Source organism: Bombus affinis, chromosome 5 (genome assembly GCF_024516045.1).
Source record: "Bombus affinis isolate iyBomAffi1 chromosome 5, iyBomAffi1.2, whole genome shotgun sequence".
Lineage (NCBI taxonomy): Eukaryota > Metazoa > Arthropoda > Insecta > Hymenoptera > Apidae > Bombus > Bombus affinis.
In genome coordinates this window covers 15,408,042-15,430,342 of record NC_066348.1, presented here as the reverse complement: position 1 = coordinate 15,430,342, position 22,301 = coordinate 15,408,042, and the positions used below count along the sequence as shown (strand labels likewise).

General features: G+C 35.5%; 3 protein-coding genes across 11 annotated transcripts; 1 reads left to right on the top strand and 2 right to left on the bottom strand.

The window, feature by feature from the left end:
* The first annotated feature begins 19 nt into the window (after window positions 1–19).
* Window positions 20–20,417, top strand: LOC126915988 (TRPL translocation defect protein 14). Of its 8 annotated transcripts, none has more exons than XM_050721311.1 (10): window positions 20–315; window positions 5,082–5,149; window positions 5,753–5,790; window positions 6,575–6,612; window positions 12,470–12,586; window positions 14,709–14,837; window positions 14,927–15,400; window positions 15,488–15,695; window positions 15,793–15,974; window positions 20,153–20,417. In XM_050721311.1, exons 1-10 carry the CDS (start codon window positions 276–278, stop codon window positions 20,260–20,262), a joined length of 1,404 nt encoding a protein of 467 aa, XP_050577268.1. In that variant the 5' UTR covers window positions 20–275; the 3' UTR covers window positions 20,263–20,417. The 8 variants fall into 8 exon arrangements, with proteins under 8 accessions (XP_050577268.1, XP_050577266.1, XP_050577269.1 ...); XM_050721309.1 differs by lacking the exon at window positions 20,153–20,417 and adding an exon at window positions 16,164–17,249 and having other exon boundaries at window positions 21–315; XM_050721312.1 differs by lacking the exon at window positions 20,153–20,417 and adding an exon at window positions 17,820–17,965 and having other exon boundaries at window positions 22–315.
* On the bottom strand, window positions 17,880–20,392 carry LOC126916024 (uncharacterized). Its single transcript, XM_050721376.1, has 2 exons — window positions 20,243–20,392; window positions 17,880–19,768 (listed from the first exon to the last, which is right to left on the bottom strand). Exons 1-2 carry the CDS (start codon window positions 20,323–20,325, stop codon window positions 19,222–19,224), a joined length of 630 nt encoding a protein of 209 aa, XP_050577333.1. The 5' UTR covers window positions 20,326–20,392; the 3' UTR covers window positions 17,880–19,221.
* A 277-nt stretch (window positions 20,418–20,694) lies between the features above and the next one.
* LOC126916009 (DNA repair protein RAD51 homolog 4) lies at window positions 20,695–22,274 on the bottom strand. Of its 2 annotated transcripts, none has more exons than XM_050721348.1 (4): window positions 21,855–22,274; window positions 21,630–21,755; window positions 21,354–21,564; window positions 20,695–21,283 (listed from the first exon to the last, which is right to left on the bottom strand). In XM_050721348.1, the coding sequence occupies exons 1-4, from the start codon at window positions 21,899–21,901 to the stop codon at window positions 20,789–20,791; spliced, it is 879 nt and encodes a 292-aa protein (XP_050577305.1). In that variant the 5' UTR covers window positions 21,902–22,274; the 3' UTR covers window positions 20,695–20,788. The 2 variants fall into 2 exon arrangements, with proteins under 2 accessions (XP_050577305.1, XP_050577304.1); XM_050721347.1 differs by having other exon boundaries at window positions 21,630–21,742.
* Window positions 22,275–22,301: the final 27 nt, after the last annotated feature.

Sequence of the window (22,301 nt, the reverse complement as noted above, 5' to 3'; positions counted from 1 at the left end):
AAACTCGTGAATCGCTTCATTTTAAGGCGGACGTCTGCTTCCTCGAGTAGCAGTTTGTTATCTTTCTGCGTCGAGATATCATCACTTTATTCCCATGTCTCCAACGTATTTAACTTCGAGATATATCGAAATATACGGTGAAGTTTTCATATAGTATTCGTTGTGACCGTAGACACCATTCACGTGCCAGACGAAGATCCGTCCATCGACGTCGACTCGAAACACCTCGTGGACTTGATCAGCGAAAAAAAAGCTCTAAAAATATTCATCAAAATATGGAACAAAAACGCGTGTATAAAGTGGTGCTCACTGGAGGTAAGTGGCTTTTTTCTTATAGCAAACAATTCATTGTCATGCATTCCGTACGTCGTAATTTCATTTCGAAAACATTCGTTCGTTTGAATAGATACTTTCATATATTTTCAAACGAATAATATATTTATCTCGATAAAGATATCTTCGAAAAAAGCGAGCTGTGAGTGTTTGCAAAAACCACGTGTTTCGACTACCTTATAATCCTTTCGTTGATTCTATAGTTTTTACTTATCGAAATTTATTTCTAAACTTTTGTTACGTACAAACAAACGCAAAGTGGTTCGTTTCCATTGTTTCGTTGCTGTGACAATCACGTTTCACGTAAAATGCTTTGCGAGTTTATCCGTGGTGTGAAAATATTGATTGAATTCCTATGGTATACGAAGGAAATTGCATTATTTTGAATTGAATTGCGTGCTTTGAATGTCATCCTCTTTTTTGTAGTCCGTACAAACTTAATCGCAAGGACGGCTATACAAACCCAGTTTGAAATTTCGTGCTGTTTCACGAATATCTTAAAACACACATTTGATAACTTGAAATTGATTTTAGAATAGACAAAGCAAATGAAATAGAATAACTCGAAAACGTTGACAAAACAAACTTAACCCGGCTATATTTAATTCGTCGAAAACATATATCTCGAATTATTTACATAGCGTCGGAGCAATATATGATGCATAAAAATTTATTTTTCCGTTTGTGCTATGTGCTTCTACATTTGTAAATAAAATACAGGATCGAATTACGACTTCTATAAAAATCCATATACATATATATATACATTGGCTATACAGGGTGTTCAGAAAAAAAACATTGGAACATTTTCTGTAAATGTCGGAAAGTCAGTAGTAAGTCAATTATGATGCTAGATAGAAAATCTTTATATCTTAGAAATGGTTGAATTTTCGACCAAAGTTTTTTACTAAGTATGGTGTGTCTTATATACCACATGCATATTGAATGGTTTTTCAAAAATATTTTATATTATATGTGTATATACATCAGCAACTTACTTTTTATTTTTATGTAACTTAAAACAAGGACCAATCGAACAGAGAGAACTTGATGTCAGAAATAGAGCGACTATTCTAGAATTATTAGCCTTCGTAAATAAAAGATCACGATGATCAATGATCGGTTCCTTCATTTGGTTCGATAGCCTTGAATCAAACTTTTTGCGCCGGTATATAAACATGATTAGTCTTTACAATTGTTTGTAACGGCATTTTCTTATATCTACGATGTCAGTCGTTGATGAGTGTTCAGCGTGCAATTATTTTATCAGGAATTACACGAATGTTATACACAGTAGCAGTAAAAGATACGTTTCTGCGAGATAACATTTTTATGAATAAATCGTAATCGATGATTATCGATTTACTCGAGCACATAATCGTAATTTTACATTTACGTCCATAATAAAACACCTGGATATATCGTTACACGTACAATTTTGGATATTTCCCATATTTTAAAGTAAATTATAAATATTCGTAGAATTCATTCAATGACCAGTGTGTTACCTGTACATTTCCGAACTTTTTTGCCGACAGTATTTGGCCAGTGGACACAAATCCAAAGAACGGACATCAAACATTCTTATTTATCGCGTTATGATGTCATCATCAGTCATCATATTTATCGTATCAGTGACAATTTGAACCAATTACGAGTCAATGAGCGCACGGCTAGCCAATTGCACGCGAAGTATCCGTCGATTGTATGCACTTGAGGTGCATTAATGTATCTCGAATGCATCGTATCTCATATCTCGGTGAGCGTCTTTTAATCTCCGCGGATCGTTTCATTCGCCAACACTGCTCGGAGCAACAGCGATAAATATGCTCAAACATACGGAAAGTCGGTGTCATAAAACAGACGAATCTTAATGTTGAATTTATCGCGTGTCTAATAAATAACGAAACGCTATGTGCTTTCCTAAACGCAAAAATAATTCGAAATAATACATTTTATTTATTTAAAATAAATAGTTTTCTTATCTAAAATACTTGACTTTTTAGACCTAATTTGCCATGCTATTCAATTGATGATAAAGTCGCGAAAATGTAAATTAAAAACACTACTAAAAGCTGGTTTGACCCTGAGAGATAAAGAAAGGAGGAAGAATAAAAAGGAAAATATTGAGAGATAAGAAATGACAAGAGACCGTCTATTCAAAATTAATTATCTTTATTACATAGAAATAAGTTATAATAAATTGATGATGGATAGTAAATAAGAAAAATTAACGATAATACTAATGAAATCATAATAATGGGTAATTACAGATTACATTCATGACAATTTTGTCATAAAAGAAATCAGAAGATTTAAAAAAGTGATTGAAGCAATAATAATTTTCATAACAACCGTAACGTGCAAATACTATTTCTTTTATACCATGACCAACGAGACAGCTTAAATAAATATTTATAATCTGTTAACATCTTAAAACGCAACGCAGCTAATGTTTCAAAGATAATATTGTCTCGTTTGACTTCATAGTAGTTTTAAAGCATGTAAAGGTACATGATCATATTCTTGTATCTTTCAGCTGAAAATTGATAGTGAATCTAGGATTGCAGTTTTACTATTGTATCGTTAGATTATGCCAAATACCGTTATGTATGATCTGTCGACTAGTCCGATTCAAGAGTTTTCATTCTCATTCTCACATTCTTGTTTTCATTTCATACACGCGGTCAGCATTACGGATGACACACAAGCGACATCTAATAGAAGGTTGGTATTTAATCCGTTGGAAAATCCGGGTTTTCCCTTTAAACAAGGACATCAACTAGCAATATTGGTAGGAGTTTCCGTCCCTTCTCATCACTCATTAAAATTGACTAAGCAATGGACATAGCAGATCGTTACCTTTGTCACGTAACTTGAGGGTTGGATAAAATAAGATAGCTGAGTCGTAACACAACTATTAATTTTAATTAAGCTTTATTGCGAATTCAGCAATCATAACGGAATACACACTGAGTTACAATGATATGTTAAATATGCAACTGTTATAAGGGTAGAGACTGGTAAGGATAAGTTGACTATTCCAAGAGTACAGAATAAGCGAATCTTACTGACGATACTGTGTCTGAGAAAAGCTAGGGGTAGGTGTGTCTAAGGACACGGGACTATCGGATTTGTTTATATATATATATATATATATATATTTATTTATTTATTTCTTAAAATTCACATTTTGTCCAATTTGGACATTTGGTAGAATTTTTTAACAGTTATATTAACATGTTAGTAACTACCCCCAGCGGGGTACCATCCTCGCGTTTGCTAGGTTATATCCTTTCTGAGGTCTGTTGGGTGCTTTCTTTTTAGCCTTCTGTCCATGTTTATGGTGCTGAACGTTTCCGCAACTAGCCGGTTTGGGTGTGTTGCTATTCTTGATTTGTATTTTTCTGCGTATCTGCTAATTTCTTCCTTGACCGTTGGGATTCCCAGGTCCCTCCGAATGTCATCATTTCTAACGTATATCGGATTTGTTGATGGTAATTTTGGTTAAGGAAGTGAAGGCAGTAGACACCGTCTCCAATTGGATAATAAGACGGTTGGTGGACCTGGAAAGGTTTTAGCCGCCCTCGGGAGAACGTTGCTAACGGAATATACCAAGTACGAGGAAGGCCAACTTTCCGTGTTAATCCGTAGTAAAGAATAATTATAAAAGTAACCTAAAGGATACTCGCTTGGTCCGAAGGACCTTAACCATACAAATTTCAAGATTCATGGTGGGTACTTAAGATTATTGAAGGTACGCGTCAAGGATTTGCAGACATTTCGGTGCCATCCTGACCGCGGTATGTGGCCTGGTTTTTGATGTAAATTGACGTTACACCCTCACCTTACTAACGAAAAGTTGAGCAACGAATCCGTTTTCTTCGCTCAAAGACCATACCCACACCGAGCTTTCCTCCGCAATCGCACGAGAGCAAAGAGTTTACTTCATTCTATCAGTCTGTTGAGTCGAGTTCATTCTGTCGTTCGGTCGAGTCTAGTCAGTCTATTCAATCGCTACTTCTATTACAACCCGAGGGCCATATCTCATCTATCAGAATGCCATATCTCAAAATCTCGTCTACGTCCTTTATATCAAACGTAACGGTGTAACTCATTGGTGTATTAAGTATTGGAAATACAAATTTTATAACCCTGTTAATCGCAGTGTTATACTACAAAAATCACCCCTATTATCCTAGCCGAAATAAGGGGATCGATCTATTCGTGGTGTCGATTATTACAGTCGTAACGGGAATTTACCGTTTACGCGTCTCCCCGCGATAGCTCGAAAATACATTATCTTTGAACAGACAGCCTTTCCTCTTTCCTTCCTTCCGCATTTGTTCGTCTCTCAAAGTCGGACCAACTTTTGATAACATTTTTAATTCTCATTTTCGTGACCTTTGCGACATATTACTTTAAAGTGAGCGAATAAAATAAAATTTTGTCGTCGATCGAATAGTGTTCCAAGTATGATAGTTTAATCTAAGAAGTTTTGTGATTTAAATCCTACTTTATTCGTTTATTTTTGTCGGTATGCCGTTATCTATCAAAATGGAAATGGTTAATATCGCATAATTTCCTTAATGTCGTTCGCCTAATCTTCGTCTCACGAATAATTATGTATTTTACCGCGTTGCAAACAACGAGGCGCAGAAGTAGCTGAGATCGGAATTTATTATCTCGGCCGAGAGATAAAGAAACGAGCGAGATGGCTAAAGAATTTTTCCCCTTTTGTGTTTCAGGACCTTGCGGTGGTAAAACAACCGGACAGGCACGGCTATGCACATTTTTCGAAAACATGGGCTGGAAGGTAGGCATGTTTCGCTCTGTTTTTCATTCCGCTTTACGTATAACAAAGGGATATATAACAACTCTGTGAAAAAAGGGTCCCATGAGTTTTCCTTCTACGTGAGCCTATCTCTTTAACCGATGATTCGGTCTGAATAAAACACCCCAAACAGTTCAGTAGCTTTTGATTAATTAAAATTTATATTTGCACACACATATATATAGCCAAACCGAATTATACAAATCCATTTATCTAATTTTGTTTCTTTAGATCGTCCAGAACATAAAGTTTACTTGGTTTAATCTTCTTACGTTAGCCGGTTCGTTCAATGAAACTTACATATATATCTAACAACGCAGAAAGGGATCGCCGTGTACATGTTTTTACATACATAATTCTTTCGTCCTCTAAAATTTGTTAATAAAGATTTTCTACTCCATCGAGATTATTCGCACACGCAGCAACGCTAGCAATAAGAGCTAAGTCGTATTCCATTGAGATAAACGGTATGAAAAAAAGTGAAGTATGAGAAAAAAAAAATGAATCGAATATGAGAACTGATTTTGGGGTTATCATCACCTTTCGATGTGGATTCGATAGAGCGCTGGTTGTCTTCTTTTTCAGGTGTTCCGTGTTCCCGAGACAGCGACCGTGCTGCTCAGGTATGCAATTACACGATAACAAATTTATAGTTGCAGAGAAAGGTAACGAACGGAGCCTAAGAACGAAAGTTTTCGATACAAATCCGAGGCCGATTCGATCTGCTTGGAAAACCACTCGGTCTCTCCTCGTTTCTCTCAATCTCTTAGGATAAAAGAACTCGCGAAATTGCGTTCTTTTAACGTTCTTGGATATTGATGGAAATGGATAGGGTTTCCATGTGCGAAGAATCGCTTTAATTCGTACGCCTAAGCTTTCGTTCGGAACTTAGTCCGTTACCTTCCACTGCCCAGTCATAGAATTATTGATTAATTAAGACGTTCCACATAACCGTACTAATAAACGTAATAATCGCGACAGCGTAGGAAAGATTCGCGATCCTAGTCGCTACGAAAGAATATACAATAGGTGTTTAACGTGCTTGTAAATCCTCTGTCAACGATCGGAACGGGAGTCGATGGAAGTTGCTATAAACTCCAATCGTGACAAACGATGATTCATCAACGGTAAAATCAATCGATTCGAAAGAACGCTACGTATACATTACAGGAACAGTTCAAAGAATATACGCGTCGCGCACAATTCTATTCTGACCGAGACATTGGCATGCCGGTACACGACTCTTTAGAAAAACAACACTCGTGACAGAATAACATCGACTATACTATATCTAATAGGGAGGAAAAATTGTGGCCGATGAACGAACAGAATTCTCCAAAATTCTCTCCACTTCTCTAACTTTAATTTAACAACTGTTTCATTTCTCGTCTGCTTTTTCCATTTCAGCGGCGGCATAAAGTTTTCAGACCTGAACGCCGAAGAGGGTAAGTTCATTTCAACTTTTCCTTTTCTAACGACCTCTAACTTTAGTCTCGTTTTGAACACGCGTATCCGCATATTCCGAGCTACCGTATTTTAGATTCGCGTTTTATCTACTATGCATTTATCTATGACCTCTTGTTGGTATCCGCAACTTCGCAAGACTCGGTCTGAGTTTACGGTGCTGATAAAAAAGTACTTGCAACAAGGCGTTTACGAGGCTTCCACGAGAAAGGAAACATTACCCGGCTACAAAATTTATACTTGGCCGCTTTTATTATATCTGCGCGTTCTGGCCTTCGCGAAACAACATAGAAGCCCGGTATATCCGTGAATCGTCTTACGAAACTTTAACCGTATCTAGAACGAATCAAACTTAAAAGCAGAATAACGAATCGCACAGATCCTAATATTTTCCTCGATTTGTTTCTTCGCTTAAAAGTTCTATAGCTTGTACGGGAAAATCTACAACATCGACTAACGAACTGTTTTATTTGTAAAATGTCTTCGAGTTAATAAATCTGAATTTACGACGAAGATGGAAGTTCGTGGCGGATTTTGAACGTGGTTATCTTGCGATTATGGTAGAGCGGATACGCGGAGAGACACAATGTCATGGCGGTATCGATCGCTGGTCTGCACGAGTACCTCTCATGCCCTCTCGTTTTACCCCTTGCTGCCGCTTAAGTATTGATATCATTGCGTATGCGTCGACTGTCATCGACGAAACTTTCCATTAGGTCCGAAGAAGCCATCCATGTTCAATGACAATCTCAAATTACCTGGTTCGTCGGTGCTGGCCTTAGGTCGCGTGCCGCGTAAATCCCGTCAAATCTATCCGTTTAAAGCGCAACTGCGTTTTTACCGCGCAAAATGTGACAAAGATGGAAATGACGCGAAACAGTAAAGCGCGCTGGTACGATTTACGGGAAAAGAAGGAACTTTTGAAAGACGTCGAAACGAAATCAATATTACGAAGTCTCTTCGTGTTTACCAACGATATTTGTTCAAATACAGGACCGGAAACAGATAAAAAGCGCGTGTATTTTTTCACGATATATATATAAAAAAAAAGCTGATAATTCTGATCTTTTGCAAAATATATTTGTGATTATTGTAACGAAGCTAATGGTTACTCATCGGATCGTGTTTGTTAAAATACGTGACCGGATACAAGAAAGTCGGATCAGATTACCTTGAACGTTGTTTTTTTCGCAGTATCATTGGTTAAGAAGACCGACGACTCGGTAACAAAACGTATTCGTAGCAGTCGATGATCGTCAAAGATCGAAATTGCAATTTTTTGCCAACGTGAGGCTGTTTCACGTCGAATTACGCAACGTTACGTCAGTCTACGTCACTCGGTGTTCCATCATCGAGTTTCTGTCAAATACTTCGCCGAAACGTCGAAGCGAGTGAAACGACGTAGAAAATGATTTAGTTTTAGAGCCGCGAGGGAAACCTCTTTAAAAAAGAGGAGGATTTCGCGTACATTAAAAACAGAACAATTCATACAGTTGGTTGCGGATGGGCCAAAGAAGAATGGCCAATGTATAACGTCCGCTGATTGCGTAAAAACAAAATCGGCGACTTGCCAAGATTCTCGCAAAGCGGCAAACGCGATCGAGTCACGAGATGCAGACCGTGTTTTTCACGACGATCCTTGTGTTCTGAACTCGCTCGTTATTCAACGAGTAACTAAGTAGAGAGAACTAACAAGAATAAAAGAAAAGGAAAAAAAAATAATTGATTTCCGTCGAGGTACGTTCAAAGACGACGAGAAAAGAGTCGAGGTTTTTCGCGATTTATATACAGTACATGTGTGTGTACTTTGTTAGAATCGAAAATATTTGTCGTTGACCTGACAAGGAAGTTTATCAACGCCTACATAAACCAGTATATCATTAAGAAGTCGTATCTAATTATTGATTATATTATAAACATCGTTATCTCGACTGCTTGACAAAATATAAGTACGTATTTAAAAGAGTCTCCTATGGAGCGACCATGAATACAAAGTGTTCTTTGAAACGTGGGCTTTCTATAATTATTTCAATGACAAAGCATCCCTGTTCCATTCTAGATAGTGAACTTTTCTTCGATAGGTCAGTTAGATGCCTCCTTGCGCGAGCCTACTTATTATGCGATTAATCGTTTATACTTAAGAAGCATTTATACGTTTCTGATAAATGGTTGATATTTGGATTATGATAGGAAGTTTTCTTGCAAGCAAAACTGCTAAGTCGCTTTTCGTTACGTAACGCGCACGATTATATTATCGCGACGATTTTGTAGGCTACAATTATCCTAACGAATTTTTACAAAAAGATTTTTTACAGCTTTTTGCGAGGAATTATACCAGACAGCTGTATACACGATAGCGAAGCACATTTGCCTTAAAATAACGCAAAAGATACCACGGTAATGTTTCTTTCACCTTTCTCGCTTTACCTTTCTTCCAACCATTTTATTCGTCCGCGCCTCGTCACCTTATAGCGCAATCCACAGCTATCCGTTTGTCATCTTCCACGTAAATCCCGCGTAAATTAAGCTAGAAAATCGTTAATGTTTAATTATTAATTCAAAATGCTCGTTTACGTACCAACCGATCCAACGAGATGCCACATCGATCTATACATACTTTCCTCTCTATTTGCACACCCCACGAGATTAACCATGAGATAATAATATACCACCCGAAGAATTACGTAACGGAAAATTGGGATCAGAGTTTTGTCAAAGGCACGCAACGTGACTAGCTCGAAATTCGTGATTTCTCGTTACTGCTATTTATTTAACACGTCTTTCTATGTATTTTCTTGTAAAACGTACCGGTCGTTACGTATCCTCCGCTATTTCTTGCCAGATTCGTTGCTTCATCCTATATGAAATTGAAATACCAGTTCCATCGTCTTCAAAGCTTCCAACAGGTTTTTCGATGCGAAAGAGTCGCCGGATGGTAACTATGTACCTGGCGATCCAACGATCAACGCCAAGTTCTCGATGCAAATACCACTTAGAAATTTGCATTCCAAATTGCTCCAATTCTGCCGGTGCATCGTGAAAAACCCACCTTTTTCGCATGTGTTTGCTTCAGCCTGGCTTGCGTGCTTTTATATAATTGTATTTGTCGGGTTTGATCCGTGGCATTGAAACACCGATACAAATCGGGCTTCATACGACTATATCCTCCTTTTGGCTTCTTCTTTAAATAGATTCATCAAATTCTACTTATAATGCTTGCCGATTTTCCTTACCATCTAACACGATTTCTTCTTACGTTTATATCGCATTTACGCTATCGAGGAAAAAATGATATCGATGCATTTTTTTGTGAAATATCCATACGTGAAATATAACAAAGGGAAATGGTGTAAATGCGTGTGGTAGGCCGTAATTGAAGTCATTACGGTTTATCATTATTCGCTGGTATCGATACGCGCGATAGAACCAACGTTCATTGGTTAATGTAGGTCGATTGTGACGAAGTGCGTTCCATATATTCTCCGATGTATCAGACACTTCGTAAGAAGTTCGTTATACCGAACACCGGTTATTAATAAATTCATATTCGACGCTGTCCACTCGATTGTCAGTTCTATCGTAGTTAGAGTGCGCGCACCGTTCCCTGGCTTAGCGCCAATTTGCTTTTACATATTATGAGTTCGCGTCTGGCCAATTGCCTCGGCTTCTTTCTTCTCCTTTTTTTCACTCCTTTCCCAAAACATTCCTCCTTGTATCGTACGTTATTACAGCAAACAGTAGGGCACAAAACGTATTTGTCAAAGATGATAACTGACAAGATGTTAAAGATGATCGGAACGAACAATGAGCTTTGTCTCTTCTATAATCCGTTAAGGATCGTGCAGTAGTTTATCGCAACGTTATAAGTGTTAGAATTTCTTTAAATTTCATGAAACTGTAGGATGGAGGAAATCTTTGCAATTTTCTTCCGCGGTTAAAATGTTAAAAAGTAGAATCTTAAACCGATAAAAGTGGAACAGTAAACCGATTGGGAAAAAGCTACAAATGAAACGTCGCGTTAACGCAACATCGACCAATTAGTAGGTTTAATGTATTCCGCGAAAAATGAAAAATTCAAATGAAAACGAGAGTCGCAAGAACGGCCAAGAAAAGGACTCGCGCTCCAAAGACATCGCTTGCCCTTAACTTTTGAAACGTCAAACCTCTCGCGGATCAAAGTTTACGTGGAAATGAAATTATGTTTCAAAGAGGCGCGTCGAATGTTGTTGCGAACTCGTCGGCTCGTCGAGATAATTAAACGAGCGTAACGGAAAAGCGATGAAACGAGCCACAGTTTAAAACGATTTAAGTATACGCTCGAAGCGCAACGTTTTTTCATGTACGATGTTAACAAAAAATAATTTAGTCGTCGAAGAACCGCACCGTTCGTTGACCGATCAACTTCTTCCGTGTCTGTTCTTACATAAAATTTCATCTTTCATTTTCCTACGAAGTTTAGTACGCGAGATGGAATATGGTTGATAAGACACGAACGCGTTAACGCTTTCCGGTTCCGACCAGAAACACTTAAGCCTTAAACAGTTCGCGGTAATGAAATGTAATTGGGTATGCAAATGAAACGACAAAAATGTAGCTTATGAAATATTGATACGCTATCGCGTCGTACAAGTTGATAGACGCAAACAGCGCAAAACATTTTTTTTTTTTTTGTTCTTTTGCTGTGAATTTAGTGGAGTGGCAGTAATTGTTTCAATGTCGAGCTGCACCCAAGAATTAATAACAACCGGTTACAATTAACAAGTCTTCTGGTTACGACAAGATATCTCAAGCTGGAGCGAGTCGAATGAATTTGCGCGATCAGTAAAAGAGCGTCGATGCATCGTGAAATAGTTAATGTATATTCATTTATGTAGATTTTTCTATCTGCGTCGTACTTGAGAAAATTACAGTAAAAATTTCGTTAATTGACAGCTAAATCCCTTCTCTTCATTAAAGGAAAAAAAAAAAGAAAAAAACATTCTATCCGACGCGGTTATTAAACATGAACGATGCAGATGTTGCTCGATTTTCGTTTGTCCAATTCCTTTGATAGAAACCTTCGCGAATGAATGCGTTGTTGAGAATGCGTTGAATTTCGCGCAGGTTGTTAAAAATCATAATTGGAATGTCTTGCTTCTTTCGTCATTGGAAAGCTAAAGTGGAAAGCGCCTGGTACCGCTCGCATCCTTCGTTCCTTTTTCGCCAACGCACGGAAACATTATCCACTGGCGTGTGATACGTTTCCAGTGTTTTTTATCGAGCCCACGTGTCTGTCGACGCAGCAATTGCCTTTCGTCGTATTCGTTGACGCGCAGAACCGAGTAGATCTCGCTCCACGATTTTAACCCTCGACCAGCTATTTTATCCTTCGAAAGCTTAACCGTGATTTATTACAGAGAATCGTGCTTGCGAGAAATTGGCTCTTTCGCTCAAAGTTCAAGCACGTGACGGCCAACTCGAACCGGGCTATAGCGTAGAAAATCGAACGTTGACAAATTATACGTTTGTAACGAAAGTCTCGCAAATACGAAAGCAACTGGTAATGTCGCTCGTGTATTTAGAGAAATTTTCTTGAAAGAAACTAATTGCAAGGGGAATCGCAACGCTTGGTATCGCGTGGAGACGAGTTTGCGTGCAAAATGTCAAGCAATTTCAATGCGGAGAGACAGGTGGAAAACCGCGGATAACGCGTACCTATGGATCGTCCTGGCACGATTTAATTAAACCGTGCATGAGAAAAAGGAAAAGCGGCTAGAAGGGGGGGGAGGGGGAGAGAGAGAATACACGACAACAGAGGCTTATCGAACTGGAAGTGTCTTCAAGGTCGGTTGGTTCTAGCAAAGGGATCCGGGTCGCGTCCTTCGATTACGAAGTCCTCGCAGCGACATTACAGGAACAGGTCGGACAAAGGCGAAGCAAGGTGGCCGGAGATCTTGGAAGTTGACTCTGGTGAGGGTGAGTTTTAGAAAGTGCCCCCGTTTTTAAAAGCGACACAGACGAAAAAAAAGTTTGCCTATCTTTTATTTTCACCACGAACGTAACAAAAAAAAAAAAAAAAAAAACTCGCAAATACAGAGATTACACGCCGAACGATCCTAAAGATCGTTCGACATTCGTTTTTCGGTATTTCTCCCTTGTCGATAACCCACTTTTCTCGTTTTATCGAATACTGTTCCTTGTGTTCGTGTAATGTCTGTAATTCTATGCACCGTATGTAGTTACGGAAACGCGATTATTGGTACCCGATAATTCTATTTACTTCTCAGAAGCGGTAATCTCTGTACGCTGTTTAACGTTGTCGAAAGTAAAAGAGGCTCGCCGTCCGGTCGCCTTGCTAGAGCGATTCGTGTCGATCCCTGCTGCTAGAAACCCGCCTGTGCGACCGATCGAGTCGTGTCATTGTGCCACTCTTGGTAAATTAGGTATGAGCATTTTCATCGCATACACCGTCCACCATTTCCTTCCGAAACCTTTACTTTCGTTCATTCTGTATACTTGGATCATATTCGTGTACGTGTACAGAAACCTTTTGCTCGATCGTTTTTAATCGTGTACTTACATCTAGAGGAGATTCACGACGAATTTAAGAAAGTACATTCCTCCGTGATAAAAGATCAACGTCGTATGTACTTGTCGGCTCTCCTTGCTAATTCTATTAACTTTCGGGAACGTAATAGCCCGTTGCTAATAAACGTATACAGGCGTTCACGCCAGACGTTCGATGCTATTAATTGCACACACGATATCCACGATATTCGTCGTCGTTCATCCGTTAAATCGTAAAGACGTCCCACGGACCATTAGTCGCGATTGTTTTATGCTCGTGGAACCGCGGACGTGTCGAGACGAAGACGCGTTCACGATGCTGATACTGGGAAATGCCGAATCTGGTTACGGCTTGATAATCAAAAACGCCAATCGTTGCTAACGATTATCGAACACCGTCAAAGCCTGCAGACGATCATTCCGTTAATTGGAGTTTTTCTCACCGTTTCGATAACGAGAACGTATCGTGACAAGAACTCACACGCGCATACACGCAGTAATAGCAGCCGGTTGGCCCGTCTGGCCCGTCTAAAACGAAGCGTCGTATCTCTGGCAGATGTGTGCAAACAACGAGTGTCTGAACGGGCAACGACTAATGCGAAACTTGTTTGTCTGTGCTGGATTTCGTTGCAAAAAATACGTGGACCATATCGAATATCAGCTGGGCCAACTTGACTTTGGGTCAAGATGCGAGAAACGTAGAAATATATATGTAGATAAAACACTGCGAGACGTGTACATAAACAGATCTGGAGTATCGTCTGCACAAAAAAAAAAAAAAAGAAAGAAAGAAAGAAAAGGAAAAAGATGCTTGAAAGATGTTGTTAAGAGAGCCAACTTCGTATTTCCTATTTCGACAATTACAAAACTTTTCGAGCTACTATTAATTGCACTTGATTTATCGGCTCTCGCGATAATACGATTTTAGTTATTTGAAAGGATCGTGTATCGAAGCTCTTGGCAGTTGACCTCGATTAGATAAGGCTGTGATTTGTTCTTGGATCCGATCGATCCTAATCGCTTTAGTTAGTAACACGTTGATTATTACGCGAATTATTAAGATAATTTTTACGTAAAATATAGCATCAACCTTGTGCGTAATATTTACCTTTTTTCTTCTCTCTTTTTTTTTTTCTTTTTTTTTTATTTGAGCGACGTCGAAACGAGAGGTCTTGAAATACCTATAGAAGTTAACGAGCACGCTACTTCGAAGAAATTTAAATTAATCACCGTGTTACGCTCGTAGTAGCGTTACGCATATGATCGTTCGTTGAGAAAAATACGCGATCATTATCGCTTATCAATGCAATTGTGCAAATGTGCTAATAAATTCCTACGTTCAATTAATTCATGGCTTGCGATTACGTAAACAGTTGCAAACGCGGGAAAAGTAATTGTTGCGTAGTTACCGATCGGCCAGGTAGCGTGTAAAAGTTGACTCGTAGAATCAAGAAACTATAACGATAGTTGCTTTACTTGTTTCGCATTGACCGATCTAAAATTGTACGTGATTTTTCTTAATCTGTTTCAGCGTTCAAATTTCAAGAGAATCTTCTGCGCACGATGATACAGATAGAGAATACGTTCTTCCAGCTGGGTGACAGCTGTTCGCGAAATTGTCTTATTATCTGTGATCGTGGTGCCATGGATGCCTCTGCATGTGAGCGATATTAATAACTATGCCTATATCTTTTCCTCTGGTCCTTTACGAATCAAAGTCAAACCACATCTTTCTCTTCTTTGATTTAGTTATATCGAAAGATAAATGGGAATTGATGATGGCTTCGAACGGATGGAACAACGTGGAGCTGCGAGACAATAGGTACAATCAGATCATCCATATGGTCTCAGCAGCAAACGGCGCCGAAGAATTCTACTCGACGGAAGATCACGCGTGTCGTTCGGAAGGCGTCGTGGTAGCCAGAGAACTCGATTACAAAGCGGCGGCCGCCTGGGTTGGGCATCCTTACTTCGATGTAATAGATAATTCGCAAGACTTTGAAACGAAACTCTGTCGTATGATCGAATGCGTGTGCCAGAAGCTGGGTATCGATACCGGAGACAGATTGAGAGCGAGTAGCAGAAAAGTCAAGTTCCTTGTCAAAGGTCCATTACCGGCAGACTCTGAGTTCCCGCCGTTCCAGGACTTTGATGTCGTCCATAACTACCTCCAAAGTAACAATCCGAAGATGCAAGCTCGTCTGCGTAAACGTGGGCAAAAAGGTTCGCGAGATAGTTACTATTTGAGATTTACAATGCTAAGACGTGTGTATCGATAACGCGTAATCACGTATAAATTTACGTTGATAGGTCATTGGTCCTATATTCATACAATTCGACGTCCAAAAATGTGCGGCCAAGTGATCGAAGTGAAAACACAATTGACTCATCGAGATTATTTGAATATGCTCGCTCAACGCGATGACTCGCATTTCACCATCTTCAAGCGTCGACGATGTTTCCTCATCAACAATCAGTATTTCCAATTAGATATATACAGGGAGCCAGCTCATCCAAGGTCAGAGTTAAGAAATCACGCGCAATCGTGTAACGAAATAATTTATTATATATAATTTATTATATTATATAGGTAAATGTGTCTAATATGATTACAGGTGTCGGGGATTGATGCTGCTTGAAACGTACACAGCATTATCCGGAGACAAGCTTAAGAACATATTACCACAGTTCCTGACAATCGAAAAAGAGGTTACTGGAAATCCAGACTACAGTATGTTCAATCTCAGTCTAAGAGAAGAATGGAACAATACTAATAAATTCTGTCATAATTTACAAGGTACGTATCGAATATCATTTGCCATTAAATTATACAGACATCTGTAACTAATAAATTACACATATTTCTTTAATGAAAAAGATATATCAAGAAAGTCGTTTGATACACTCTTTTTCGCGTAGATCTGTCTTTGATTGTCTTTCTTGTTTGATCAGTTTCTTTTAAATTGCACAGATTACGCTCTTGCAGGCTTAACGGAATCTGGATCAACAGAAACAAAAAGTACTTGCTCTTCGGAAGCGAAAGACACATCGGTTAAAAAAACAGTAAATGGACTAGATTGTTGTAGAGTCAATGGTGTGGACGCTGTTATGAATGGTGTAGATAAAGTTGTAAATGGCGTACAGAATGGTGTCTACGGTGTTACGAATAGTATCGTGAAATATGTCGAACAAAATAGTATAAAAAGCAATAGTCAAGAATGCGGTAGTCCTACGAAACACTAAATGATGATCCTTAAAACGAAAAAGTACGAAAGGATGTAATGAGAGCAGGTTTCAAAACGATATGAAAACACGACGGTATAAATACATTAGACAATGATAAGGAACAAATTACACAATTCTAAAAAGAAACAAAATATTTTATTGGCACTGACAGCTATCTCGATCTAAAATTTCTTAGGCAATACGAAAATGATAAACTTACAAACTATAATACCTATTTTTTAATTAATCTTGCGTGCACACTTTGAAGGTACCAATGCGAAATGTACTTAATAATTCGACTGTAACTTATTTTTTACCAATTTGTTTAACAAGTAATGTTGATTAATATACCAAGCATTTTTACATCTAAATCACTTCATTTCACTTTTCATCTCTTTGCTTCGTTGTGTGTTTTATCTAGAGTACCGTAGTAACTCTTTATTTAAGAATATTACTATGAATAATTGTGATACAAAACACATGTAATACATAGCATACAAAACACGTATGAAGCTATGTAATTATTCAAGAACAAACGATCTGTATGAAGTATACTTTCCTTTAGAAATATTTAACATTATCTCGATAGAAAAGTAACACTCTGCACTAATGTGAACAATTTTAAATTTATGGATAGTACTGTAGGCGGAAAACTTTGGTCCCTACCATAGACATAAATTTTACAAATAAATTAATCATTAGTGGTGTCTTATAAAATACTGACATAAATCTAATATTTGACTTGTCTTTAGATGAATAATATCGTTGAGTAATTATGAAAAGTATGATTAATTAGTTTATTGGACATGCTGTTGGGTTAAATAAAAATATCGATTTCTATATTATAGTCCCTCATGAAGAACGTTCATTTTATTATTTAATTTATCAATAAACATTGTTTTGTCATTGAACATAACTTAATGAACATAAACTATGTTATATATATATATATATAATATATGTTAATATATGTATAATATATGTATAATATATGTTATATATATATATATATATATATATGTGTGTGTTATTATATATTATATATTGTATATTATATATTATATAATGTATATAATATATATAACAATATTATATATATATATATATCTTATTTTACATAAAAACATTTGTCACAAACTTTACTATTATTTAGAGACAAAGTGCCTGTGAGATGTTCAGTCACAGAAGTGAAAAAAATGATATATAAATATATATTTTCAATGAAAGATGCAATAATCAGTTATCAATGCACTTATAACATATATAATTGGTCTGAATTCATATATTGTACCCATGATTGTCTAATAAAATGTCATGTGCCTATCATTTTTTACTCATTTTGATATACTCCTTCTCTTTTTCATTCTTTCAAATTATTCATATAAGCTAAGTAATTTATTATCATTTTATTTTGCAGATTGAAACTTATACCGATTTTCATATGGTACAGCTAGGAGAAGGATAGAAACTAGTAATATCTTGATCATTGTAATTTATTGCTCTTTCGAAAAATTTCCTTTCATAAACTTATTGCTATATAAAATAAAGAAGGAAAGTCATAAACCTGTGTTTGTGTTACATTCTCCGATATATAAGCATTTTCGGACTTCACATTCATTTTCTGGTTTAATAAATTAATTTTTTTCGTATTTAATATATTGATGAAGTTTAATGAAATACGAATTATGTATTTAGGAAGTAGACAGTACACACGCACAGTGTGTTGTATTACACAGTAATACACGGTAAAAAAATTTTAATAGTAAAAATACTGACACAGATAAATCATGTGAAAAGGGAGCTATGTGACATTACATCGATGAAACCAAATAATTAACATTTCATTGTTCCATGTAGAATTATAAAGCCTTATTTTACATCTTATAACATTATATAAAAAGTAATGCATAATGGAAGCGTAATTATAGTTTTTTTCTTTTTTGGTATACCATTGTTATAATATTGTGTTATTAGTATCTAAGATAGATACTAGATTAAATAGTTTATCAAGAAAAAGTATTAACAATATTGTACACAACTCGCGTAATCCTTTTTTTACATACATCACTTTCATATAGATAATTTTTGCTCTGTACATTAAACAGGATCTAAAAAATTTTTAGTAAAGCTGTAGTGATATTTTGTATCTATCTAACCCCGATCTAAGTAGAATAACTATTTATAGTTGCTTGTAAATATTTCACAATTCTGATACAGGAAAACTTTCAAATAGCTGCCTCTTTCTAATGAAAGAGAGACATATAGGTAATTAAATTACATAACAAAATGTAAGTAGTAAGAAGACATGTTTCATTTTTTCATAGGCAAGTTAAGAATACCAAGTATAAATAGAAATATATTTATAAAACTATTTGCATGCAAGACAATGAATTATGATCCACTTATACAGGTCCCTGGAAGTATTAATTATACAATTAAACTCTATATTCTTTATATACATAACAAACACTTCTTTTTATAAATATTAAGTAGTATTTAAATCATCCTGAAACTTTCAATTCATTTAGAAATAGGCATTATCTGCATGTGTCATCTTTTTGTAAAATTTTTTACTGGAAGCATATATTTGTTTTATTTTTTTTCCTTTGTTCACATGTAAAGAAATCATTAATCTTTTATACTGTTTTTCGCTTATAAACCATTTCATGCTTTTTGATTATCATTTTTTATACAATTTATAATCAATTTCGCTTGTATAAATTCATTTGAGTTATAAAGCATATAAATCATAAGTTATTCCCCTTTTCAGAGCATCTAATTAAATGTTAACATCATTCGTATGCTTGACACAGTTACATTTACCTACTAATAGCTTTAGCTTGTTGTGCTTTGTACATTTTTAAGACTTTTTTGCTTGGTACTAAAGATTGACTTAATCCTGGCCTTTTCTTACGTCTATTCATTTGATTATTTTCTTGATCTATCTCATCATCGTCATTGATGGGAACTTGGCCATTATACTGGGTCTGACAAATAACTGTTTCCTGTGGTGTTCTAATTGCTTCTAACTCAGCTGCTGTACGATGTAAATCTGAATCATGTGCAAAGGTACAATTATGACCAAATCGGCATCTACCTTTCCTATAGTTCCAACAAATCTTTCTGCCATTTATCATTTTTGTATCATCAAGAGTTGGCGTCATTTTCACATGTTTCTCAAGAATTGCACTTTTTGCTTTTTCTGCTTCAACAAATGGATTTGAGAAGACTGAAGTTTTCATTGTGGGTATACCATTAAAGTCTGGAGTTGGTAATGGAAGTTTTTCTTTGGAAGCTGTTTTACATATTTCACTATTTTCATTATGTTCTTCTTCTTCGTCGTCCTCTTCTTCCTCTTCCTTAAAACTAAGGGTTAGGCAATATCAGATTACAAAGAACAAATTCAATCTGATGTGTAACTACTAACTGTGATTTAATATGCTTATATTAATATAAATATAAAAATAACATTAATCTATAAAAAATGCAGAATATCCTTATGCATATAGTTTATTAATATCTAAACGTGACATTAAAAAATTATTAATGCAAAAGAAAAGAAAAAAACAAATACCACATTAATATTGTAGAACATACAATTTTAAGAAGTGAACGTATTTTCTCCAATTTTCATTTCGCCAATTCAGACGAAAATATATAAAATTATATATTTCACGAAAAATAAACATACATTTACACAAAATACAGTGTTAAGAATGTAATGACATGATAATATGTAATTTGTTTTAGGAGTCAAAATTTATGAGATTATAAAGGGTTATACGAAGGAAGGGAGAAAACAAACAATAGGGAAACAGGTTCATGAGGGTAAAAGCTTACGTGTTATCGGCACCGTCTGAAATATCATCGCCGCTACTTTCTGAACTCGAGGAAGTTCCATAATCCGCAACTAAGGAAGCCATGGTTCTTAGCAATTAATTAACAATATTCTCTAACAAACACTAATCTAATATAACCATTATAAACAGTTGTGCTTCTGTCCACATTCACAAAATATGGCAACGCTGCAAATCTAACGTCACCGGAAATTGTTGACGACGTTCTCGTAGTTTTGAAATTAGCGGTAAACGTAAAGTTCACTACGCAATTCTATTCTATATTTTATATTCTATCAGATTAGTTTTACCGCATTAATCGATATTAATATTCTAATGTTTAAATGCCAAAATAGAATTAATTAATTTTATTTATAGATATTTTTAATATATTACGAATAACATAAGCTCCATACTTATTGATAATTTAACAAACAGTTTATGTAGCATACAAAATATATGTATATATATTTATTTATATTATTTACAAGATCCTTGTAAATCAAAGTAATAATAAACTTATACTTAATTATAGATGTACATGATATATTTATGGACATGAAATACCAGAATCATTTATAGTTAACGTGCATGTAAGATTTGCTTCCAATTGGCAACTGTTCCAAATTGAAATTTTTCTCTTTTCAAGTTCAATTTTTTCCAATAACAGTCTTGTATTAGGGATATGTAACCAATATTTTCCTAAAGTAGGGGTTACACTATAATTTTCATTTGAGCTTGTGCTAGGTCCTCCTTCACTGACAACATCCCACTGAGTAATCAAATTAACAATAATAATTGACAAACGAAATTCTTTTGCAATATAGTGACACATATTTGCTAGCTGATTTAAAGCAACTGTTATTTTTCTATCTTTACAAAATTTAAAAATTACTCCTGGTAAAGAATCAATGATTATAATCCTAGTACGACACTCTCCACCTTCTTCTTTCAAACTAACTGTTAACAAACATAAAACTTTAAACAACTGATGTATACTGTATACACAGCATACTTTGATACGTTCCATAGTTTCATCTATAACCTAAAATTGAAATAAAAATGTGTTTTACTGGCATTTTAAATGATAATTATATTTTTATATTCATATATACCTGCTTACTAAAATCCTGTTTTAGTAAAATTTGTTCTATTCTTGAACCACAAAAATCCCTCTTTGTATCAATGTACCGTACAATATTATTAGTTTTCAGTGCAATGTTAGTTGCAATTGCAAAGCATAATTGTGTTTTGCCACTTGAAGATACACCACATATTTCATAAATTTGACCATAATATAAACCACCCTTTAATAGATTGTCTAAACTAATCAGTCAAATTCAATATTCATTTCTCAATTAGTGCCATTTGTATTTAACATATTTATATACCTTGATAAATTAGTAGGAATTATATTATTCTGTTCCATTTCAAATAAATCAAGTGCATTTCTAATCATACCTCCAAACCTTTTTAAAATATTTTGCTTAATTTCAATTATGTCCTGTAAATTTAACCTTAAAATTAACATTTTATAAAAATTATTATTTATTAGTAAATTTAATTCAGAAATATTTATTACGATTATTTTTTTATAAATAATCTTGTATATATACCTTGAACGATAATCCTGTAAAATGTGCCAATCTTTCAGGATCCTCATCTACAAATTGTATAATAGTACAAATGTGTTGACGTTCTAATTGTTCTATCACAGAGCTTGATAATTTTGAATTTATGGCCGCACTTAGTTTTGTCATATTTAAGATAATCAGTACTTCAGTCGTTATTGTCGCTATTCGTTAGTTCTATACATCACACTTTAGACTTCCTACTTTTGTATTATAATCTTTTTTGTAATTTTCTTTTTAAATTAATCAAAACTGAAATTTACAAACTTCCGGAAAGTTAGGATTATTATTTATATTGTAACTCTACTTTTCAATTTGCATGATATATATGATCAATCATAATCGAAACATAATGGAATTTGAAAATATTCGTATAAAAATCTATAATCGTTGTAAAATAATTTAATAAATTTGTTATCTTTCGTTATTAAT

What these genes read in the sequence shown, in the direction of transcription:
- LOC126915988 (XM_050721307.1), top strand. Translation starts at nt 276, where the DNA reads ATGGAACAAAAACGCGTGTATAAAGTGGTGCTCACTGGAG. An exon ending in TAAAGTGGTGCTCACTGGAG is followed by an intron (nt 316 to 5,081) that starts GTAAGTGGCTTT and finishes TTTGTGTTTCAG; the next exon opens with GACCTTGCGGTGGTAAAACA. An exon ending in GCGTAAACGTGGGCAAAAAG is followed by an intron (nt 15,401 to 15,487) that starts GTTCGCGAGATA and finishes TTACGTTGATAG; the next exon opens with GTCATTGGTCCTATATTCAT.
- LOC126916024 (XM_050721376.1), bottom strand. Translation starts at nt 20,325, where the DNA reads ATGGCTTCCTTAGTTGCGGATTATGGAACTTCCTCGAGTTCAGAAAGT. An exon ending in TCAGACGGTGCCGATAACAC is followed by an intron (nt 19,769 to 20,242) that starts GTAAGCTTTTAC and finishes CCTAACCCTTAG; the next exon opens with TTTTAAGGAAGAGGAAGAAG.
- LOC126916009 (XM_050721347.1), bottom strand. Translation starts at nt 21,998, where the DNA reads ATGACAAAACTAAGTGCGGCCATAAATTCAAAATTATCAAGCTCTGTG. An exon ending in ATTCCTACTAATTTATCAAG is followed by an intron (nt 21,565 to 21,629) that starts GTATATAAATAT and finishes TTGACTGATTAG; the next exon opens with TTTAGACAATCTATTAAAGG. An exon ending in AACAGGATTTTAGTAAGCAG is followed by an intron (nt 21,284 to 21,353) that starts GTATATATGAAT and finishes TTTCAATTTTAG; the next exon opens with GTTATAGATGAAACTATGGA.